Below are 22,604 nucleotides of genomic sequence, written 5' to 3'. Positions count from 1 at the left end.
TTCGAGATGTATATTATGTTTTGAAAACAAAACTTTACAAAAAAGAAAATATGCTGGAGTCCAACAGCCAGGGTTCGAATCTTGGACCTATCACTTACAAGATTTGTAACTGGGAAAGTTACTTGACTTTTCTGGGCCTGCTTCTGTGAAATGGGTTGGGCCAAGAATTAAATAAAACAGTGCATGGAATAGCGGCTGGTACCTAACAAGCCTCAGTAAATATTAGCTAGTTTGGTTAACCTCATTCATAGTGGTTCATTGTTAATCCGCCCAAAAAAAGTAGTGGAGGTTGATTTGCCTGGATGCCTGGAAGTCGAATATATGGAGTTCTCTTGCACGTGCCACGCCACAGAGACCAGCTGGATTCTCAGAATCCCTCTAGCAGCGATCAGGGGAGCTCAGCCTGCCTCTGACACCCACACCCAGAAAGGTCCCTGGGCAACAAGCAAGATGATATGCGAGTGTTCAGAGGTCAAGTTTGCTCTGGGTTGGGACTGAGACGATGCAAATCAAAGCTCTCCCCAGGATGGCCGTGATCGGGTTGAGATGGTGCTGTCCTCCCACATCATCAAGAAAGCAACAAAAACAAGCAAACAGACAGACAGCAACGCGGACATTCACAGAAGGAGTCTGTGGTACCGGGCACAGTTTACTACTTCACACATATTAACCCATTTGGTCTTTACAGTCAATGTTGCTATTACCTCCATTTTACAGGTGAGAGAAGTGAGGTACAGACAGAATAAAACAAACAAACAAACGAAACCAGGCCGATCAGAGGTGGGATCAGCAGCCTTCATCTGCAGCTTTCAAACAGAACATACAGACTGACCTCCCTGGCAAAGCTTTTCTTCTGTTTTTTTGTTTGTTTTTTTTAGAGAGAGTGGTTTTTTGGTTTTGTTTTAAGTTTTTTAATTAATTTATTTATTTATTTTTGGCTGTGTTGGGTCTTCGTTTCTGTGCGAGGGCTTTCTCCAGGTGTGGCAAGCGGGGGTCACTCTTCATCGCGGTGCACAGGCCTCTCACTATCGCGGACTCTCTTGTTGCAGAGCACAAGCTCCAGACGCGCAGGCTCAGTAGCTGTGGCTCACGGGACTAGTTGCTCCGCAGCATGTGGGATCCTCCAAGACAAGGGCTCGAACCCACGTCCCCTGCATTGGCAGGCAGATTCTCTACCACTGTGCCACCAGGGAAGCCCCCTGGCAGAGCTCTGATTTGCAATAGATGAACATCCCAACCAGCCTTGTCTCTATCTGAGAAAACACCTGGGTGACTTCTCATTTTCTGACAGGGGAAGGGGGTGAGCACGGCCGCAGAAGGCCTCAGTGACCAGCTGTGATTTTGTGGTTTGAATTTATTTTTGTGAACCTGTGTGTGTGTGTGTGTGTGTGTGTGTATAAAAACCTGCATTTCCTTAGCCCATAGCGTCAGGTTATGAGTGGACTGTGGAGCCTCCAATGGCCCTTTGCTCTCCCATCTGTCACCTACTCAATAGCTTAGCTACTTCCTGATCCTCGAGCGCTCTCTCTCTCTTTTACTCTCCCTTTCTCCTTTTCCAGCTCTTGCCCTGGCTCTCTCTTACCCCTTAAAGGCTGGGCAAGCTCCCTACCTCTTCCAGGCGGGAGGCCAGCATTCATTTCTTGTTGGAATGCAGGGGACAACAAGCAGATCTGGGGAGGGGGCACAGTGGATGGGCTCTCCCGGTCAAGGACAGCCCAGGGAAGGTAACTGCGGCCCAATGAGATTTTATGGGGCAGAGGTCCTGCAGGAAAGAAGCCCAGTGGGTGGCAGGAGAGGTCCCTGGCAAGCCCCAGCTACCCCCTCCTGGCCTCAGCTCCCTCTCTTGCTGCAGGCACTGCCCAAACTTCAGGACAGCCGGAAGCCCAGATTGTTCAGGGCTGAGGGAAAGCAGGTGGTGAGCATGGGTGTCTCGTGGCTGTGACACCTGTCACCTGTGGTCCCCGGGGAAAATACCGTCCCATCACAGTCATCTAGATTCAAATCCTGTTCTGGCTGTGTCACCTTGGTCACACACCTCCATGTCTCTTGAGCCCTATTTTCCTGTTCCAGTGGGAGTGACGTGATAGAAATAACACCCGTCACGACACTTTTGGGCGCTTCTCTGCAGAGCTCCGAGGTCCAGGTGTTTCACACACACCTACTGCCCCAGGTTATGCTGAGGATTAAATGAGATGATCCACAGGAAGGACTGGGACAGAGCCCTGCGGGTGGAAAGCCCGGAGTTGACATCACACGCTCCAGTATTAGGAGGACAGCTGGGAATGACAAAGCTGGGACCTGGACCCAGGCCTTTCAGACACCAGCATCCTGATGTTGATGGAGATACAGTACAGCCTTGGTAGCCACCCAGAGCTCAAGAAGATTGATTGATTACAGGCATCACCAAGGAGCCCATATAAACTAGAAATCTCTTTTTTTTTTTTTGGCCATGCCGTGTGGCTTGCGGGATCTTAATTTCCCCACCAGGGATTGAACCCGGGCCATGGCAGTGAAAGCACCAAGTCCGAACCAGTGGACTGCCAGGGAATTCCCCAGGTGCAGTATTTTGAACACCCCATCATCGCAAAGTACAACTCTCACTCAGCCCAGGACATGCTATGATAAAGCCATGAGTTATTGGGGTATTTTAGTTTCTGTTTTTGAAATTTAAGTGGATGACATGGAACTGGGTTTTAAGACTTTCACACACCCTTTGAGATGACTGTGGCATCCTGTGGGGAGCGGCAGGATCCAATCAAGATTTGGCAATTTCTGCTCCAGTGAGCCTGAATGTCAGCTTTGTTCTCCGTTTAGTATTTCCTCATCGAGAGATGGACTAATGGCAACATATGCTCTCCCAAGCCTATCAGGGGGCCAAGGGCGGCTCCGGCTCCAGGCTGGCCTGGATGGGCTCCGTAGGGTCTGGCTGGCAATGAGCAGGGTTGCGTTCTGTGCTCATGTTGATGACATTGAAGACAAGCATGGAGATGAGGGTGGGGCTGGGGAGGGCCAAGGCTACAGAAGCCTAGGTCCTGGGGTAAGGACAGTTCAGCTCAGCAGCTCAAGAGTAGGAGGCAAGGCTGTGGGCGGGTGGCAAGGGCTGCCCCTGTTCATTCACTCATTCGTTCATTCAGGCACTGTTCTAGGTACTGGTGATACAGCAGTGAACAAAAGAGAAAAAAATCCCTGCCCTCATGGAGCTTAAGTTGGGGGGCAGGGGGGAGTTGGGAGTGGGGAGACTGACAACAAATAAGAGAAGGAAACTAAATAAATAGCATGTTAGAGGAGTGGTAAGATGAAGGGAAGAGCAATAGAGTGAGGTGTTTGTTTTGTTATTCATGTTTTTGGGGGGGTGTTTTTTGTTTTGTTTTGTTTTTTTGGGTGGCATCATGGGGCCTGCAGGATCGACCAGGGATCGAGCCGGGCAGTGAAAGCACTGATTCCTAAACATTGGACCGCCAGGGAATTCCAAGACCCTTTTAAATCGGGTGATATTTGAGTAAAAATCTGAAGGAGCTGAAGGAGATCCCTGGGGGAAGTGCCAGGTAGGGAGAAGAAACAGTAACTGCAAAGGCCCTGAGGCAGAAATGTGCCTGGAGAGTTGAGCCTGACCCTCTCTGTTCCTCTGAAGTTACCACTCAGGGCCCTGGCCTCTGTGGTCACTCCTCATACATTCCTAAGGTCTTTCTGGTCAAAGGGAACTAACCCAGGCAGAACCTTCCAGGCTGACTGAGGGCCTGGAAGAGATTTCTAGGGACAAGTGCTGGGAGGGCTCTGCGATTCAACTGCAGGGTTGAAAAAGTCCTGAGGTTTTGCCAAGCTTTTAACAAATGCACAAGGAATTTGAAAGAATGCAACAAATTCATTCCTGGACCATGCTCCAGAGTTGCCTAATCAGAATCTCAGAGGTCTGTGCCAGGGAATGTGCATTTCTAAGAGCCTCTAAGCATGTGGGAGCATCTTTACCATATATTCCATCCCATATCTATTTCCATGATTTTTCTCTCTTATATCATCTTCTAATTGACTAGAGTGGAGTCTGCCATCTTTCATCTTTCTCAGATGAATATTTTGAGTTTGTCTTGGGGCACCTTGTCCGTCATTGCCTGCCAGGGAAATGAGGCATTCTGTAGGTAGTCAGCAGGGCTGTTCTGCTCCCAGACAGAAGGGGCTGATTTGAAAAAGGTGACATGGGGTGAGGGGAGATAGTTGGCATTTGCATGTCTTCTCCACACGCTCCATCCCCCCAGCCCCGTGCCCATGGGGAGTGCGGGGGTGGGGTTCTTAAGGATCTGATCCAGGTCAACACTGGGGCCACCGTCTGACCTTGTAGGGACTCAGGTGATGTTTGTAGAAGTAAAGAACACATGAATGAATAAACGCGAGTTTTGACAGGGAAGGACAGGAACAGTAAGGCTGTGGGCTTGTAAATACCCTTTTCCTAGCACGTGGGAGAATCTTCCATTCTTTCAGAAGTGTTCCTTCCACCCCACCCATCTCCCATCTCCACCCCCACCCCCAGAAGTGATGGTCCCCCCCAGCTTACTCTGTTTTCTCCTCCACAACAGAGAGAACTAGAGTTTCGGGTGGGATGGGGGTACTAACCTCCAAGCTTCTCGTGGCTCAGCTCCATTACCCTCCCACGCCTGACCACCCCCTCCTCAACGCACCGAACCTAGAGCTAAGGTCAGTAGGAAGGATTCTTGAGTCTGCTCCTTCCCCGCTGTAAGACTTGGAGCTACTTCTGTGAACACTGAGCCTGTTTCTCCATCCTCTAGCGGGCAGGTCGGGGAGGGCTCGCAGCGCTGCAGCGGGCTGTAATTGGCCGAGTGCTCCCAGCGCACCTCCCCCTCATCCTTGGGCGCCGCGCACGCCATGCCCCTCCCCAGCTCGGCCGTCAGAATGGCGTTGCCGTGGCGACGTTTGTAAAAAGGCCGGGCGGGCGCGCGGGCTGCGGGCTGTCGCCTGGAGACTCCGCGGGAGGGCGGCAGAGCGGAGGTCAGGGCTCTCGGCGGAGGACGAGGCGTGGGCTTCTTCCTCTGGCCAGGTGAGAGCGGCGCGCGAGGAGGCGGCGGGCGGAAACCTGGGCCGGAGGAGGCCAGCCCTGCGAGGTCAAGGGCGTTGGGGTAGGCAGGGGACCCGGCACCAGCCGAGTCCGAACTCTCTGATCCAGGCTCGGGTCGCCAGGAGCACCCCAGAAAAGGTGCCCCAACACCAGCCATTCCTTCCTAAGTGCAGCCCCTACCTCGCCCCCCAAGGGAGGCGGCACGGGAGCTTTAAGCCTCTCCTGGGCACCAGCTCTTGGATGTCATGTGGGTATAGCTGGGATTAAGAGAGGAACCCCTGTTTCCCATGATTTATGGACAACACCCACCCAATGGTCAGAGACACACACACACACACACCCGCCCCTTACCTGAACTCCCCTTCTTTAAGGAACTTTGAGGCCACTGTAAACCTCAAAAGAAAGTTTGTTCCTATAGCCCAATTCTGAGCCATCCAAAGTGGTCGGGGGAACGCAGATGACTGAAGCCCTTTTGCTCTTTCCTGTGGGATGGTGCTCCATGGCGCTGAGTAAGAACGAATTCACAGAGCTCCACACATTCAAATTACTTTGACAGTGTTTTCACGCAAGGAAGTGATGCACAGGGCAAAATGAAGGTGGAGAAATATTGTCCAATCCAAAAGCTAAAGAGATAGAATTTAGGTTTTCCAAGGAGTCATCTAAGCTGGATACTGACAGGAAAAATGAAAGGTAGTTACTATCAAAGCTTCCTAGCCAGCTGGCTGTACTGACTTGCTTTGAGGCGTCCTTTGTATTTTCATTCACTCAGCAAGTGTTTCCCAAGCACCTACTATGTGTCAGGTTCTGCCCCCCCGCCGCCCCCTGCCCTGGAGAAGGGGTAATGCACAGAACTGGCAGGAACTGCAAAGGGTCTGACATTTGACCCTGTTTGAAAGTTAGTAAGTTAGCCTGCCCAGCTTATAGTTCCTGGCAGAAGACAAGAGACTCCTGGGCCAGAAGCAAAGAACTTGATTATTCACAGCACAGCTGACATAAAAAGCAGCAGAGCTGCATATGCACTTTGGTTCCTGTTGCCCTGAAAGTCCCTCGGGGTGGTGCAGAGCAGCCAGTGTGGATGCTGTGCGCACAGTGGGTCTGTGTCCCAGGTAAGGAACTCCAAACTCAGGAAACTGCAATCTTTGAAAGGGGCTGCTAGCAAACCTGCCCAACTTTTGCCCCAGAAGGAGCCGTTATCTTTCTTAGAAACATTACCTCTATCCTCCCAGGCTGTGTGCCATACAAGCAGCCTCGGAAAGTGAGTGCAGGACAAAATCTTTCAATGCCTTTGCTCTGAAGATGGGTACAAACACAAAATACCCATGAAGAATCGCTTCTGAACAAAATGAACACAGTCCTGGTTTTCCAGGAACATATATGTTAGTGAAAGAGAAACCAACAGCAAGCATAACTAAAGAAAGGAACAAGAACATGTCAGAGAATGATAAGTACAAGGAAGGAAACACAGCAGGGGAAAACTAGCAGGGGAATAACATGACTGAGGGTGCCTTTAGCCAGAGTGGTCAGTCAGGTGGTTGCCCCGAGGGGGGACGTCTGAGCAGAGAGAAGACCCCAGCCTTGGGGACGTCTGGGGTGAGAGCTAAAAAACAAATATGCACATGATCCAAGTTTAAGTTTTAGATTAGTGGCGTTTCCTGTGGTTTTCCTGCAGAAGAGACATTTCTTGGAAGTTTCCATTTTAGCTTAATTAGACTTGAATGTGTTGCGTGCTAACATGGTCCTCTGCAATTGAAGATTAATAACTGAAGGCAGCAGAGCATGGTTCTTTGGGAAGAGGAAATGTCTTTTCCCCTGTATACATGACAGCGAACTTAATCAAATGTATTTCTCATTATCTGAAAGCATCAATATTTGTGGGACAACCACAGGCCTCAAAGTTTACAAATATAAACTATCCTGCTTATTTTTATTTCTCTTACTCCCAGGTAGGGTCTCGTCTTCCTTTCAGAGGATAGAATGCTGGTTTCAAGGACTTTCTTTTACTACATGTCCCAAGTGTCAGCAGACAGTGCAATTCCCCCACCCCTACTCTGCCCCACCAGCAGCAATGGAGGTTTGTACACTGGTTACATGCAAAGGCCCAGAGTTGTCACACACTTACTATTGTGTGACCTTAACTTCTCTGAGTCTCAGTTTCCTCATTTGTAAAGCGGGACAATATTGACACCTGCCTCGCAGGGTGGTTCTGAGGATGAAAAGAGGCCATGTGTGTAAAAGGATAGCCCAGTGCCTGGCACTTAGTAGGGATTCAGTGATGGAATGATGATGGAGATGTTGATGGAAAGCAGAGCCAGACCGGAGACCCTCTACGGTCAGACCTAGATGATTTTTGTTTTTATCCACAGTCTAACAACTTCACACTTCAGTGACCTTTCAGTTGAAAAGAGACTTTGGGGACTTTCTTGGTGGCTCAGCGGTTAAGAATCTGCCTGCCAATGCAGGGGACACGGGTTCGAGCCCTGGTCCAGGAAGATCCCACATGCCTCGGAGCAACTAAGCCAGTGCACCACAACTACTGAGCCTGCACTCTAGAGCCTGCGAGCCACAACTAGGGCTCGTGTGCCGCAACTACTGAGCCCACGTGCTCCAACTACTGAAGCCTGCACACCTAGAGCCCATGCTCCACAACAGGAGAAGCCACCGCAGTGAGAAGCCTGCGCACTGTGAGGAAGAGTAGCCTCCGCTCGCCGCAACTAGAGAAAGCCCACATGCAGCAACGAAGACCCAACACAGCCAAAAAAAAAAACAGGAAAAAAAAGAAAAGAGACTATCTTTGACATGGCACTGAGATGGATCAGAATTCAAATATCATGTGAATTATCATCAACATCTTGGAACCAGCTGAAGTCACTGACATTTTTATGTTTTAAAACACATGTATATATGGGCTTCCCTGGTGGCACAGTGGTTGAGAGTCCACCTGCCGATGCAGGGGACACAGGTTCGTGCCCCGGTCTGGGAGGATCCCACATGCCGCGGAGCGGCTGGGCCCGTAAGCCATGGCCTCTGAGCCTGTGCATCCGGAGCCTGTGCTCCGCAATGGGAGAGGCCACAACAGTGAGAGGCCCGCGTACCGCTAAAAAAAATAATAATAATAATAAATAAATAAAAATAAAAAAATAAAAAACATGTATAGGGCTTCCCTGGTGGCGCAGTGGTTGAGGATCTGCCTTCTAATACAGGGGACATGGGTTCGAGCCCTGGTCTGGGAAGATCCCATGTGCCGTGGAGCAACTAGGCCCGTGAGCCACAACTACTGAGCCTGTGCATCTGGCGCCTGTGCTCCACAACATGAGACGCCATGATAGTGAGAGGCCCGTGCACCGTGATGAAGAGTGGCCCCCACTTGCCACAACTGGAGAAAGCCCTCGCACAGAAACGAAGACCCAACACAGCCAAAAATAAATAAATAAAATTTAAAAACATGTATAGGATTTACTTTGAAATGCATTAAAATATAAAATGTATAGATGGGTAGATATGTGATAAAGCAAATAGAACAAAATGTTGATTGTAGAATCTGGGTGGTGGTTCTATAGAAGTTCACCATCCACTTCTTTCAACTTTTCTGTGTGTTTGACATTTTCCTAATAAAATGCCAGGAAAAGATACGTACAGAGTCTTGACCGTACAGCCAAGCTATAATCTTGATATTTTGTCTTTGGAAATCATTTTTTTTTCAACCTAAATATATGAAGGAATGTGGTGACTTAAAAAGAAAGTATCTTCTCATGCCCATTTCCTCGATGACTGACTCTTCCACACTTTAAGAAGCTCTGTAGAAGTTGGGGTTTTTTGAGTCAAAGTTCAGAAGCCCAAGATTAATAACAGTCACAATCACAGTAGGACAAATGGGTGTTTAGTGTAGCAATCACCATTCTAGATGCTTCACATTTAATCCTCACAAAACTCTTTGGGATACAGAGTATTATTAGCCCCATTTTACAGATGAGGAAACAGAGGCATAGAGAGAGAATAAGTAACTCACTCAGAGTCACAGAGCTAGTAAGTGGTGGGTTAGTAACACTGAGTATTTGATTCTGTCAGATAACTAACCCCAAACTAAGCTTAATGGGAGGTGGAGAGCGGTTATCAGTGGAATTCAGATTTGTTTGGGTTGTTTTTTTTTTTTTGCTATTGCTTGTTTGTGCTCTGAGTTACATAAAGGATGTCCTCTTGTGATCAGAAGCAAGCTCATCTATGCCGGCTATCACTGTTAAAAGGACAGTCTTAAAAATGTGCGGAATTATCATTGTGATCATTGTTAAATCCAGCTATCCACTCCTACCTCTGCTGACTTCTCCTGTGGACATTATGGTGTATTCCATTCATTCTAAATATGACACTGAATAATTAGAGGACTGTATTTTTCTAACAAAATTGTTTTCTGAAAACCTTTTATAGGGAAAGCAGAGAATATGAAAGCCTATCTAAAGAGTGCAGAAGGCTATTTTGTCCTGAATAAAAGCACTACGATTGGAAGGCATGAAAATTCAGACCTTGTTTTAGAGGTAAGACCTCTTCCTAGCCAGTCCCCGACCCTCCCTACCCCTCACACCACCAAAAGTCCTTACTGTTCTGTGGACTCCAGTCTCTTGTAAAGCACAGCCTCTGGCTAACAGTCCCAGCCTTCCTCGGTGTGCCACCAATAACCAATCCCGGCATGTGCTGGGTCTCCCTGGCACATGTGGTAAGAATGAGCACAGTGCAAAGTGCGATGGGCCCTGTGTCCTTTGCTGACTGTGTGTGCAGTGTCCCACCCTGATGGCGTGGTTTGGAAGGTGGGCTTAGAGCTGATGCTTGACCTTCACCTGCTCCGCGTCTGGCAGCCACGGCCACCTGAAGTGCCCAGCTTGAGCAATGGCCTCTCGCCCTTTCCAGAGCTTCTGGAGACTATGGGCCCCTCAGAGCCCTCCCGTGCCCCCGTACCTCCAAGTAGTAAATCAGGGTAAGCCCTGGGCATGGCCTCAGTGCTCTCTCACTTCATTTCATTCCATTCTCTGAATTAGCTGTGGCTTGGTCCACAGTCCCAGCTCATTGACAGCCAAGGAAGTTGGAAGAAATTGTAAGTAAGGAATTATACAAACAGTGGCTTTGAGCCTTTTACCATTTTGAAAGGGATTAAAATATTGAAGCAGAAAGAGAAATGCAATGGAATCCCTTTAGGACTGTGAAAGGCAGACCACTCTCAGACTTCACTCAACAGATTTTTTTAAACTTTATTTTGAAATAATTATAGATGCACAAGTAGTAGAGGGAATGGCACGAAGCATGTGTGGAGACCTGTGCCATTTTACCACGTGTGGATTTGGGTGTGGCCCTCAGGATAAAGGAGTATTCCATCATCAGACATGTCCCTTGTGATGCTCCTTTTATAGTCACAATTCCTCCTCCCACCATCGTCCCCACGCTCCGAAAACCACTAATCTGTTCTCCGTCTCTATAATTTTCATCATGTATGTATGACTTTTGTGATTGATTTTTTTTTTTTAGTCAGTGTAGTGCCCTTGACATCCATTTAGGTTATTAGCTTGTTCTTTTATTACGGTATGGACGTATCACCTATGTTTAACCATTCACTTTTTGAAGGACATTTTGTTTCCATTTGGGGCTATTACAAATAAATGTACTATAAACATTTGTGTACAGGTTTTTGTGTGAACATAAGTTTTTATTTCTCTGTGATAAATGCTCAGGAGTATGATTGCATGGATTAACATATGTGTTTATATATATTCGGTTTGTAAAGAAACTGCCAGACTTATCCAGCATGGCTGTACCATTTTTCATTTCCACCAGCAATGTATGAGACACATCCTCACCAGCAATTAGCATAAACACTGTTTTTCATTTTAGCTGTTTTAGTAAGTGTGTAGTGGTATCTCATCATAGTCTTAACTTGCATTTTCCAAATCGATAGTGATGTTAAATGTCTTTTCATGTACGTGCTTGCCTTCTGCATATCCTCTTCAGTGAAATATCTCTTCATATCTTTTAAGTGTCTCTAATCGAATTGTTTAGTTTTTTTACCATTGAGTTTTGAGAATTCTTTATGTATTTTAGATATGAGTCCCTTGTCAGATAGATGGTTTGCAAATATTTTCTCCCATCCGTAGCTTGTCTTCTCATTCTCTTAGCAGAGTATTTCACAGAGCAAAAGCTTTAACTCTTGATGAAGTCCAGGTAGTTATTTTTTCTTTTATAGACCATGCTTTTAGTGTCATGTCTAAGAACATGCCCCAAGGTCCCTGACCCTGAGGATTTTCTCTTACGTTTTCTTCTAAGTGTTTTATAGTTTTATTTTTAAATCTATGAACCATTTTGGGTTCACTGTCGTTTATGATGTGAGATTTAGGTCAAAGTTCATTTTTCTTGCATGTGGATATTTAGTTGTTCCAGAACCATTTGTTGAAAAGACTATCCTTTCTCCATTGAATTGCTTTTGCAAGTTTGTCAAAAATAATCTGGCCATACTTTCTATGGGGGCTACTTCTTAGTTCCCTATTATGTTTCATGGATCTATTTGTCATAATGGATCTACCATTATGAGATAGCCTTGATTACTGTCGCTATGTAAGTCTTAAATCAGGTAGAGTGATTCCTCCCACTTTTCTTTAAAGAAATTTTTTAACCTCTTCTAGTTGCTTTGCCTTTCCATTTACATTTTAGTGTAAGCCTGTCTGTATACACAAAATATCATGCTGTAATTTTGATTGGAATTGTGTTTTATCCTATATATCAATGTGAGAATAATTGATATACTACTATATTGTCCTCCAATTCATGAACATGGTATATTTCTCCATTTATTCAGTGTCTCTCATGAGTGTTTTGTAGTTTTCAGCATACGAGTCCTGTACGTGTTTTGTTAGATTTACACTTAAGTATGTCTCTCTCTTTTTTTTTGAGTGATTGTAAATGGTATTATATTTTTAATTTTGGTGTCCACATGTTCATTGACAGTATATAGAAATACAGTTGATTTTTGTATGCTTCTTGGGATCTTGCAACCTTAACTGCACTTTCTTATATAAGGGCTTTTGTAGATTTCTTGGGATTTTATACATAAACAATCATGTCATCTGCAAATAAGAACAATTTTATTTCTTCTTTCAGAAAAGGAGATCTGAATGCTTTTAATCTTCTTTTCCTTGCTTTATTTCCCTGGTTAAGACTTCCAGGACTCTGCTGAACAAGAGCAGTGTATAAATCCTTATATTCGCTTGTTCCTGACCTTAGGGGAAAGCAGTTACTCTTTCACCGTTAAGTAGGAGGTTAGCTGTAGGGTTTTTATACATGTTCTTACCAAGTGAGAAATTTCCCCCTTTATTCCTAGTTTTCTGAGAATGTTTATTGTAAACGCAACAGATTTAAAGATAACTCCATGAACCTCCCCGTGAGATTCTCCTCCATGATATGGTCTCCCTTCAAGGACACAGAACATCTGTTCAGTGTGCAAAGTGGGAGGAAAAAGAAGAAGAAGAAGAACTGTAGTTTCTTCTTTATCCTAACAAGGCATAGATTTGGGGTCGTTTTATTTCCTGTCTGGCTAAAGTAGAGACAGAGATCTCTGTTTTGAACCGGACTATGATATTAGAAAACTGTAGTAATTTTTAAAAGCACAGGCTTTGGAGATAGACAGACCTGGGTTTGAATCTCATTAGGCTACTTTGTGGCTGAGTGACTTCAACCAAATGACTTAATCACTCTGAGCTCCTTTTCCCTGTCTGTAAACCTCTTACCTCACAGGGTTATTCTGAGGATTAAGTGAGAAATGCATATAAAGAGCCTGGCATGTGGTGCTCACTGAATGACACAATGATCATTATTATGGTCTCCTAAAACAGAGACTGAGAAGAATCCTCAGTGGTGCACAGGGTTGAGATGAGGACCCACTGATATTAATAAGCCATTTGGAAAAGGGAACTAATGAGGACAGTTATTAACAAGACAGAAATTGAGTTGCATTCATTGTATATAAATAATTGACTGCTTACTGCTCCTCAGACTTAGCTTAAGAAATACGTCACTAGGCTTCCCTGGTTGCGAAGTGGTTGAGAGTCTGCCTGCCAATGCAAGGGACACGGGTTCATGCCCCGGTCCGGGAATATCCCACATGCCGCGGAGCGGCTGGGCCCGTGAGCCATGGCCACTGAGCCAGCGTGTCCGGAGCCTGAGCTCCACAATAGGAGAGGCCACAACAGTGAGAGGCCCGTGTACCGCAAAAAAAAAAAAAAAAAAAAAAAAAAAAATGTCAGGGATTTATATTACTAAAAATCATCCTTGCAATTACCCAGAGGTTACATCTAGCAAATAAAAAAGATTGTTTTATTTGCCTGGATCAATCCTAAAGAATAGGCAGTCATGCTTCTAAAGATTTCTACTCATCAGCAAGGCTGACATGTTGTTTTGACTATTGGTATCGTAGTATTTCGACATCATTTACTCTTTCCGATAATGGAAGGTAGTTACATGCTTCTTGTTTTTAAAAATTGGGAGAAAGGAAAATATAAGGAAGAAAATAAAAGTCACTTGTAATCATTTGGCTCAGGGAAAAATCAATATTGATATTTGCAGGGTTTTACCCTCCAGACTTTTTTCTATATCCTGTAAGGCGTTTGGTTCCCTAAGGCAATAGGAAGCCTGTTTATAGCCAGGCTAGTGAGAACTGTTTATAGTCAACAGTGATAACTGTTGCTATCACTCATTCATTGCACAGTATTTACCCAGAGCCTCAGCACCGAGCCAAGTCTAGGGGTACAGTGATGGCAGAACTGGACATGGTCCCTGCCATCAGGAAGCTGCCAGGAGAGAGAGAAATAAGTCAAATGATCCCACAAAGGTGTGACTAATTCCATTCCAACATTGGGGCTGTAAAGGAAAGGAATATGGAAGACAAGGAGGACTTAACTAGACAAAAGGAGAAGGGAATGGCATGTGCAAGGGCCCTGGGGTGGAAGAGCATATTGTGAACCCAAGGGACTGAGAGAAAACCAGGGCGTCCAGAAGTCAGAGTGGGAAGGAGGAGGGCTAAGGGACAAGTCGGCCTCCTTCATGTCACCATAAGGGTTTGGATCTTTATCTGAAAGTAGTGGGAAGAAGGCTTGAAGGATTGTAAACAAGGGGGAGACCTGCCAGTGAACATCCCAGCTGCTGTGTGCAGACGAGCCATCAGGAGCTCTATTCACAATCTCCCCTCTCCCATTTTACACGGCTCAAAAGCCTCAGCCTTGCTCATTTCACAGCTAAACCTTGCAAGTTATAATTTATATGATTTGATGTGCCTTGTAAACTGTATTTTTTAGAGTTGGATATGGCTGTTATTTAAACTCTGCTGAGAAAGGGACTCAGTTCTTCCAGAATGAAGAAACACCAAAGCCAGTGGTTGTTGGATTTTCCGTATGTTTAAGAGTGGTTGTTCAACATGAACTCCTAGGCATTCTGACCCAGTGGGTTTGGGGTAAGGCCCAGGAATCTTCACATTTGTATGCTCCCCAGGTTCAGGTGGGGGGAATGGAGTCCCTGGAGTTGGCTCCAGGACCACACTTTGAGAACCCCACCATCAGTGCTCCCTCCCTCTCCCTTCTTGATCAGCAGAGCTCCTGCTTGTGTGTGTGTGTGTGTGTGTGTGTGTGTGTATTCTTTCAATAAACTTTGTTTTGAGGAAAAGAGAAGCGAAGGGTAAACAATGAAGGGCTGACTGACCCTACCCCCTCCCCAGGGACTCCCCCAGTCCCACCCTGGGGAAGTCCCAGGATCCCTAGAAGACTGAGCTCTAGGACAGCCCAAGTCAGTGCAGGGCTGCAGCTAGGAAGGTGGAGATGGAAGAGAAAAAGAAAGAACAGACATGACAGGGGGTTGAAATGCTGGTGTCCACACCTCACCCTCGGTGGTCAGTGTCCTGCCAGGCATCTCCTTTCTCATGGGTTCAGCCATGTCTCCAGCCTGTGTCAGCCCTTCTCGCGTGCGATCTGAGGGTCGTGAAGCCAGACTGATCTCATACACATACCCCAGATCCCATCCAGCCGGATGACTCTCGTCCCTTTTCCTGGCCCCTGTCAGTTCTGGGCTGCCTCTCAGGAAAGAACCAGAGCCTACACCATAATCTTGTTTATTATTATAAACAAGGCTGCTGGGATTCTCCTATTATTTGCGTAATTTCACGGACATGCAGGTATGTCTGCTCTGTCAAAGGACACACACAGCTGTAGCTCTGATGGGCATGGCCAAATTTCCCACCAGAGGTTTCCGGATGTGGTGTCCTGCCAGCAGTGGACGCCCGTCTCCCACTCCCTCCCCAGCCTAGGGTGCTGACCCCCCATTGGATCTTCACTGATCTACGGGGTGAAGTATGGTACCTGTGTCATTTTAATTCACATTTCTCTTATTCTAAGCGAACACCTGCATTTTGAGACGGAAGGTGACAGGTGGACTCTCTGTGGGGAAATCCACGGAATGAAACAGGCCTGGGAGGGTGCACTTGCTGGCTCCCCATCTGCATCGCGCTTGTCCTCCTGCCTGGGTCGTGCTCCCATCCTCCCCCCTCACCCCCACCTCACCCCTGGCTTCTCCCCAAGTGCTCCTTGCTCTGGTGGTTCACCTGTTAGGTCTCACCAGTCCTCAGGGAATGTTTTGTCCCCTGTTTGGGAACTGGCGGCTGATTTCATTGGTCAGTACCCAGCACAGCAATTGATGGGACTAGTTTCTCACCAGCAGATGGAGGGCTTCCAAGAGGAAAAAGTTCAGAGGAAAGGGCTAGATCGTGATCTCATTTTTCTCATTTTTTTTTATTGTGGTAAGATATGCATAACATAAAATTTAGCATCTTAACCACTTTTATTAAGTGTGCAGTTCAGTGGCATTAAATATATTCACACTGTTGTGCAGCCATCACCCCCATCCATCTCCAGAACTCTTTGAATCTTGCAGAACTGAAACTGCACCCATGAAACAACAACTCCCCTTGTCCCCCCATCCCAGCCCCCAGCAACCACCGTTCTGCTTTCTGTCTCTATGACCTTGGCTACTCTGGGTATCTCATATAAGTAGAATCATAACAGTATTTGTCTTTTCATGACTGGCTTCTTTCACTGAGTATAATATCCTTTCACTGAGTATAATGTCCATGTTCATCCATGCTGTAGCATGTGTCCGAATTTCCTTCCTTTTTTAAGGCTGAATAATATTCCATTGTGTGGATTCACCACATTTTGTTTATTCATTCATCTACTGATGGACACTTGGGTTGTTTCCACCTTTTGGCTGTTGCAAACAATGCTATGAACATGGGTGTATAAATATCTCTTCAAGGCCCTGCTTTCAGTTCTTTGGGATATATACCCAAAAGTAGACTTGCTGGATCATATGATAATTTTATTTTTAATTGTTTCAGGAACTGCCATGCTGTTTTCCATAGTGGCTGCACCAAGTTACATTCTCACAACAGGGCACAAGGGTTCCACTTTCCCTGCGTCCTCACCAACACTTGTGATTTCCCTTTTTTTTTATAGTAGCCATTCTGATGGATGTGAGATGAAAGACAGATCATAATCTTTTGAATAGCATACATAATACAAACAGCTACAGCATACATTTATGGACTACTTACTGCATCTCACATGGCTTTATACATCACCTATGTATGTTCTGTATATATATTTATAGAATTATATCCACAAAACAAATCCTGTGCGGGTGAGAACTACTATTATCATTATTATCCTCATTTGATGACATGGACATGGGACTCAGAAAGGTTAAGGAACTGGCCCAAATCACACAGCTAGTCGGGGGAGGTGGGGCTGAGTTTCAGACTGAGCTGACTCAAGCTTCTAAAAACAGAAGCTTCACTTTTTGAGTGTAAATTTAGCTTTGGGAACATCTAATATCTAAATTGGAAATTCTCAGTTAACTGAGATAACAAGATAATTGACTAAGCTAGGGAAATTCCACCCTGTGGAATGGAGAATGGGGGTTGTCAGTGAAATGTGAGATCAATGTTCTCCTGATCCTCATTCATGTAACAGACTGAGGTGGTGCCATCTAGGGGGGGATTTGGGTAAAGAGGAAATGTTGACCTGGTGCTTTCCCTGGAAGAGGAGCATTGGGGCTGTTAAGTGGGGGCCCAGCAAGAAACACCACTTATCTCTCCAATCCAGCCAGAGTAAGTTCTCTGCTTATAAGGACTGGTGGAGTTCAATTAGTCCCACCTGGATAACCCAGGATAGTCTCCCACTTTTTAAAAAATTTTAAAAAAGTTTTTGGCTGGGTTTGGTCTTCGTTGCTGAGCACAGGCTTTCTCTAGTTGCAGCGAGCGAGGGTTACTCTTTGTTGCAGTGCACGGGTTTCTCATTGCAGTGGCTTCTCTTGTTGTGGAGCACGGGCTCTAGGCACGCAGATTCAGTAGTTGTGGCACGTGGGCTCAGTAGTTGTGGCTCGTGGGGTCTGGAGCGCAGGCTCGGTAGTTGTGGCACACGGGCTTCGTTGCTCCATGGCATGTGGGATCTACCCGGACCAGGGCTCGAACCCATGTCCCCTGCATTGGCAGGCAGATTCTTAACCACTGCAACACCAGGGAAGTCCTTAGTCTCCCTCTTTTAAGAGCACTGATTAGTAACCTTGACATCGGCACAGTCCCTTTGGCCACGTCATGGAGCATATTCCCAGGTTCTGGGGATCAGGGCATGGGCATCTTTGGGAGACCATTCTGCCCACCACATTAATACTACCACCTGACTGGACCGTTGCTTTGGGACTGGTCTGAGAGCTTTCTGGAAGAATCAGTAGGATCAATGCCACAGGCCATGGAGAAAGATGGCTGGATGAGCTGGCAGGTGATAATCCCGTTACCAAGAGGGCAGGAAGCAGGACTGGTTGAGTGAGCACCTCAACATCCCGGAAGCAGCCAGGCAGTTTGGGGCCTGGAGATGAACCAGGGGTTGGAAATACACACCTGCGAATCGAGGGGGTGGCACAGTGGCCCCAGCCCATGGACAGAGTGCGGAGGACACGGACATCTGAGGGGAGAGGAGCCCGGCGTGGAGACCTGGAAGCAGTCAGAGAGGTGAGGGAGCCAGAGAGCTGCTGCCAGGCTGAGGGTATTCATCACAGAGACAGCTTGCTTTGTGCCAGGTACTGTTCTGGGCACTTTCGAGTGTATTAACTCATTTCATCCTTAGGAGGTTAATGTTGTTTGCCCCACTTTACAGATGAGGGCGTTGAGGCACAGATAGGCTGAGTATCCTGCCTGAGGTCACAGAGGGAGGCTGGGGCACTGGGCACCACGCTCAGGCAGTCTGATTTCAGGACCAGCCTCTCCTGAGGCCTTGCCGGTCCACAGGGCTCTCCCGGGGAGACTGGGGAGGAAGGATCCAGCTGACGGGGAAGCAGAGAAGCTTCTTCTTTCCTTCCAATCCCAGACCCGTCATCTCACCAGCGCCTGGCCGTTTCCTCATATCCTTATTCTTTTGAAAACCCCATTTTTTTTTTTTACTATTTCTGCACTACATCCCTTTCCGGAGGCAGTGGGGGGATGGGGCTGGGGGATGGGATAGCCTAGAACCAAAAGGTTAAAAGAAATAGATAAAACACACACACACACACACACACACACACACAAGTTAATTTCAAAAATGTTTTCCCACTCCTTTGAACATGTCACCAAGCAGTACCTTTTGTCAATCCTACGAAGCCCAGCTTATCAAACTCATTTTTGCTGCTCAGGGAGCAACCAAAGAGAAGCAAAGAACCATGCCCCAGGCTGCACAGCTGGAAGGTAGCAGAGGTGGGACTTGAACTCAAGGCTTTCTAACTCCAGAGCCCATCCTCTTGCTCATAATAGAGAACATTTCCCATTTGCCCTATGTTCTCTTTTAAGTGCTTTAGTATGTATGATATCATTTATACGTCACCAGTAACTTATAAGACTGTCCTTTTGTTACCTTATAGATGAGGAAGCTGAGGTATCACTTGCCCAAGGTCACCCTGCTAGGAAGTAGGAGAGCTGGGCTCGAGCCCAGTCTAATAACCACCACGTTGCCCTGCTCCCCCAACCCCTGAACCACCAGGCCACGTGCCTCTCTCTGACAACTGTGTCACATGTCACAGGGAGGCCGAGAGCCCGAGGAGGCCCCCGAGGGCAATGGCAGTGGGTTGAGGACCCAGCGGGAGAGGAACCTCTTGAAGCCATTTGACAATAAAGGAAAGGAAGGGGGAAGGGGCGGTGTTTCCAGGCCGAGGGGGTGGTGAGCACGTTCACAGGTTAGACGGAAGTTACACTGTCAAGGTGAGGATGCAGAAGAGGAGATGGTTGAGGAGAGGGACCAGACCAGGGTGGGATGAAGGCAGGACCACCCGGAGGCCCTTGGCAGCTAAGAGAAGCCTTGAAGGTCCCATCTAGGAGCTTCTCCAAGCCTGGGAAGTCCAGGTCCTGGCAGGGAGCTGAAGGCACATTCACAGGGGTGTGGAGTGACGGAGGGGAGTTTCCTGACGGGACTCCACAGGGAGTGGGCAGGGCTCAGAGAAACCACAAAGGATAGTGCAGGGCCCAGAGCTAGTATGAGTGAGGACTGTTCCCACCCCCAGAGCTGAGGGGTGAGGGGCAGGGGCATTTCCTGGGACCCGGAGACCCCGAGGGCTGGGTAGAGTCCTCTGAGGGAAGCTGTGTGGCCCCAGAGAAAGGAAGCCAGGGGAGTAAGTACCCCAAGCTCTCTCCTCCCTGCTCTGACCTCTAACCCCCCATTGGCCAAACCCAACCAGAAACCACAGGCAAGGAGCCCATCAGCCCATGGATGTAGCTGCACAGGTGGGCCTACTGGGCAGAGGGCGCTGTGGAAAGGGATGGAGGAGGGTCTGGAGAAGCAGACGGAGGATGCAGGCAGGTGCAGGAGATGAAGACCTAGGAGGCTGTTGTCAAAGTAGAATTAAAAGCCTAAGACCAGGAACCTGCTGGCTGGGGGGCCCAGAGGGCACTGGGACAGCCTCAGGACAGAAGTGTGAGGGTGGCAGGAGGGTTTGGGGGCCAGGATGGACTTGAAGGAGCTGGTGAGCTCGAGCAGGGCCCAGGCTGGGTGAGCGTAGGGCATTACGCATAGGGAGGGGACGGGGAGCAAAGGCTACGTGACTCAAGGAGAGGACGAGACAGAGGATAAGGAAGGCTGGGAGCGGGAAGTTATGGTCTGAGATGGGGCTTTCCAGTTCCAGGTGATGCAAGGTTGAAACCTAGCTCAAAGGACGGTTCCAGGTACACGTCGAACCTCAGCGACAACGTCAGTGAACCTCAGGGCAACATCATAACTAAGTCAGCTTCCCGAGGAGGCTTCCTCAAAGCACAGGAGTCATCAGAGCAGATGGTCATTGTTAAGAGATGTTTAAACGTCTCAATATTTTATGGACTCACTATATAATTTTTAAACATTTAAAATGCAGGAGCCTTTAAGAAATGCACTTGTTTTCTCTATTAGGTCCTGCCTGTCTCCTCTCTCATTATTAAATCACTCTCTACTCTGAAGATCACAGGGTACAAATCAAAGGTACAGGTTTTGGAATTAGACTTGGGTTCAAACCCTGACATTGCCCTGTGCCAGCATCCTGATGTTGAGTGAGTCCCTTCATCTTAGCCATTTTTTGAATCGTGGTAAAATACATATAAAGTTTACCGTCTTAACCACTTTTAAGTGTACAGATCAGTAGTTGTAAGTTATTCACATTGTTGTGCAACCAGCCTCAGAATTTTTCATCTTGCAAAACTGAAACTGTACCCATTAAACAACAACTCCCCGTTTCCCCCTTCCCCAGCCCCTGGCAACCCCCATTCTATTTTGTTTCTATGAGCTTGACTACTCTATGTACCTCACACAAGTGGAATCATACAAAATTTGCCTTTTTGTGACACTTATTTCACATCATGTCCTCACGGTTCATCCATGTTGTAGCATGTGTCAGAATTTCCTTCCTCCTACACTGAATAATATTCCACTGTATGGATGGACCACATTTTGCTTATCCAATCATCGGTCAGTGGGCACTTGGGTGGCTTCCACCTTTTGGCAATTGTGAATAATGCTACTATAAACATGAGTGTACAAATATCTCTTTAAGTTCCTGCTTTCAATTCTTTGGGGTCTATACCCGGAAGTGGACTTGCTGGATCATATGATAATTTTATTCTAAATTGTTTGAGAAGCCGCTCTACTGTTTTTCCTATCAGCTGCACCATTTTACGTTCTCAACAGTGCATTAGTGTTCCCCTACTCTACATCCTTGCTAACACTTGTTATTTTCTGTTGCTGTTTGTTTGTTTTTGATAGTAGCCATCCTAATGGGTATGAGGTGGTATCTCACTGTGGTTTTGATTTGAATTTCCCTAATGACTAGTAATGTTGAGCATCTTTTTATATGCTTGTTGGACATTTGTATATCTTCTTTGGAGAAATGTCTATTCCAGTTCTTTGCCCATATTTGATCAGGTTATTTGGGGGGTTTTTTGTTGTTGTTGTTGCTGAGTTATAGTTCTCTATATATTCTTCATATTAACCCTTTTTCAGATTTGTGATTTGCAACTATTTTCTCCCATTCTCTAGATGGCCTTTCACCCTGTTTATTGTGTCCTTTGATTCACAGAAGTTTTAATTTTTGATATAGTTGAATTTATCTATTTTTACTTTTGCTGCCTATGCTTTTGGTATCATATCCAAAAATGCATTGCCAAATCCAATGTCATAAAGCTTTCCTCCTGTGCTTTCCTCTAAAAGTTTTATAGTTTTAGACTCTGTTTAAGTCTTTGATCCACTTTGAGTTAATTTTTATACATGGTGTAAGGTAAGAGTTCAACTTAATTCTTTTGCAGTCTTTCCCAGCATCATTTGTTGAAAATGCTGCTCTTTCCCCATTGAATAATCTTGGCACCCTTGTCAAAAATCATTGGACCATATATGCAAACTTTTATTTCTGTGCTCTCTATTCTATTCTATTGGCCTATGTGCCTGACCTTATGTCAGTATCACACTGTTTTGATTACTGTACCTTTGTATGCAGTAAGTTTTGAAATCAGGAAGTGTGAGACCTCCAACTTTGCTTTTCTTTCTCAAGAGTATTTTGGCTATTTGGGGTCCACTGAGATTCCATATGAATTTTAGGATGGATTTTTCTATTTCTGCAAAAATTGCTGTTGGGATTTTGAATCTGTAGATCCTGCTGTGTAGTAATGACATCTTAACAATATTAAGTCTTCCAACCCACGAATACAGGGTGTCTTTCCATTTATTTGTGTCTTTAATTTCTTTCAGAAGCACTTTGTAGTTTTCAGTGTACACATCTCTTACCACCTTGGTTAAATTTATCCCAAAGTATGTTATTCTTTTTGATGCTATTGTAAATGAAATTATTTTCTTAACTTCCTTTTCAGATTGTTCATTGTGAGCATATAGAAACACAACTGATGTTTGTGTGTTGATTTTGTGTCCTACGATTTTGCTAGTGAATGGTATTTTTTAGTTCTAAGAGGGTTGTGGTTTTTCATGGA

General features: G+C 46.3%; 1 protein-coding gene across 1 annotated transcript in view; it reads left to right on the top strand.

Moving 5' to 3' along the window:
• The first annotated feature begins 8,911 nt into the window (after positions 1–8,911).
• LOC308609789 (forkhead-associated domain-containing protein 1-like) overlaps positions 8,912–22,604 on the top strand; it is a 101,146-nt gene continuing 87,453 nt past the window's right edge. Inside the window, exon 1 of the mRNA XM_081259091.1 lies at positions 8,912–9,594. Within this exon, the coding sequence (XP_081115217.1) occupies positions 9,502–9,594 (93 nt within the window). The 5' untranslated portion in view covers positions 8,912–9,501. The remainder of the gene's footprint in view (positions 9,595–22,604) is intronic.

This window comes from Mesoplodon bidens, assembly GCF_964165515.1.
Source record: "Mesoplodon bidens genome assembly, contig: HAP1_SCAFFOLD_103, whole genome shotgun sequence".
Classification (NCBI taxonomy): domain Eukaryota; kingdom Metazoa; phylum Chordata; class Mammalia; order Artiodactyla; family Ziphiidae; genus Mesoplodon; species Mesoplodon bidens.
Note: the sequence above shows the minus strand (reverse complement) of the source record. Positions and strands in the feature narration are given on the sequence as shown.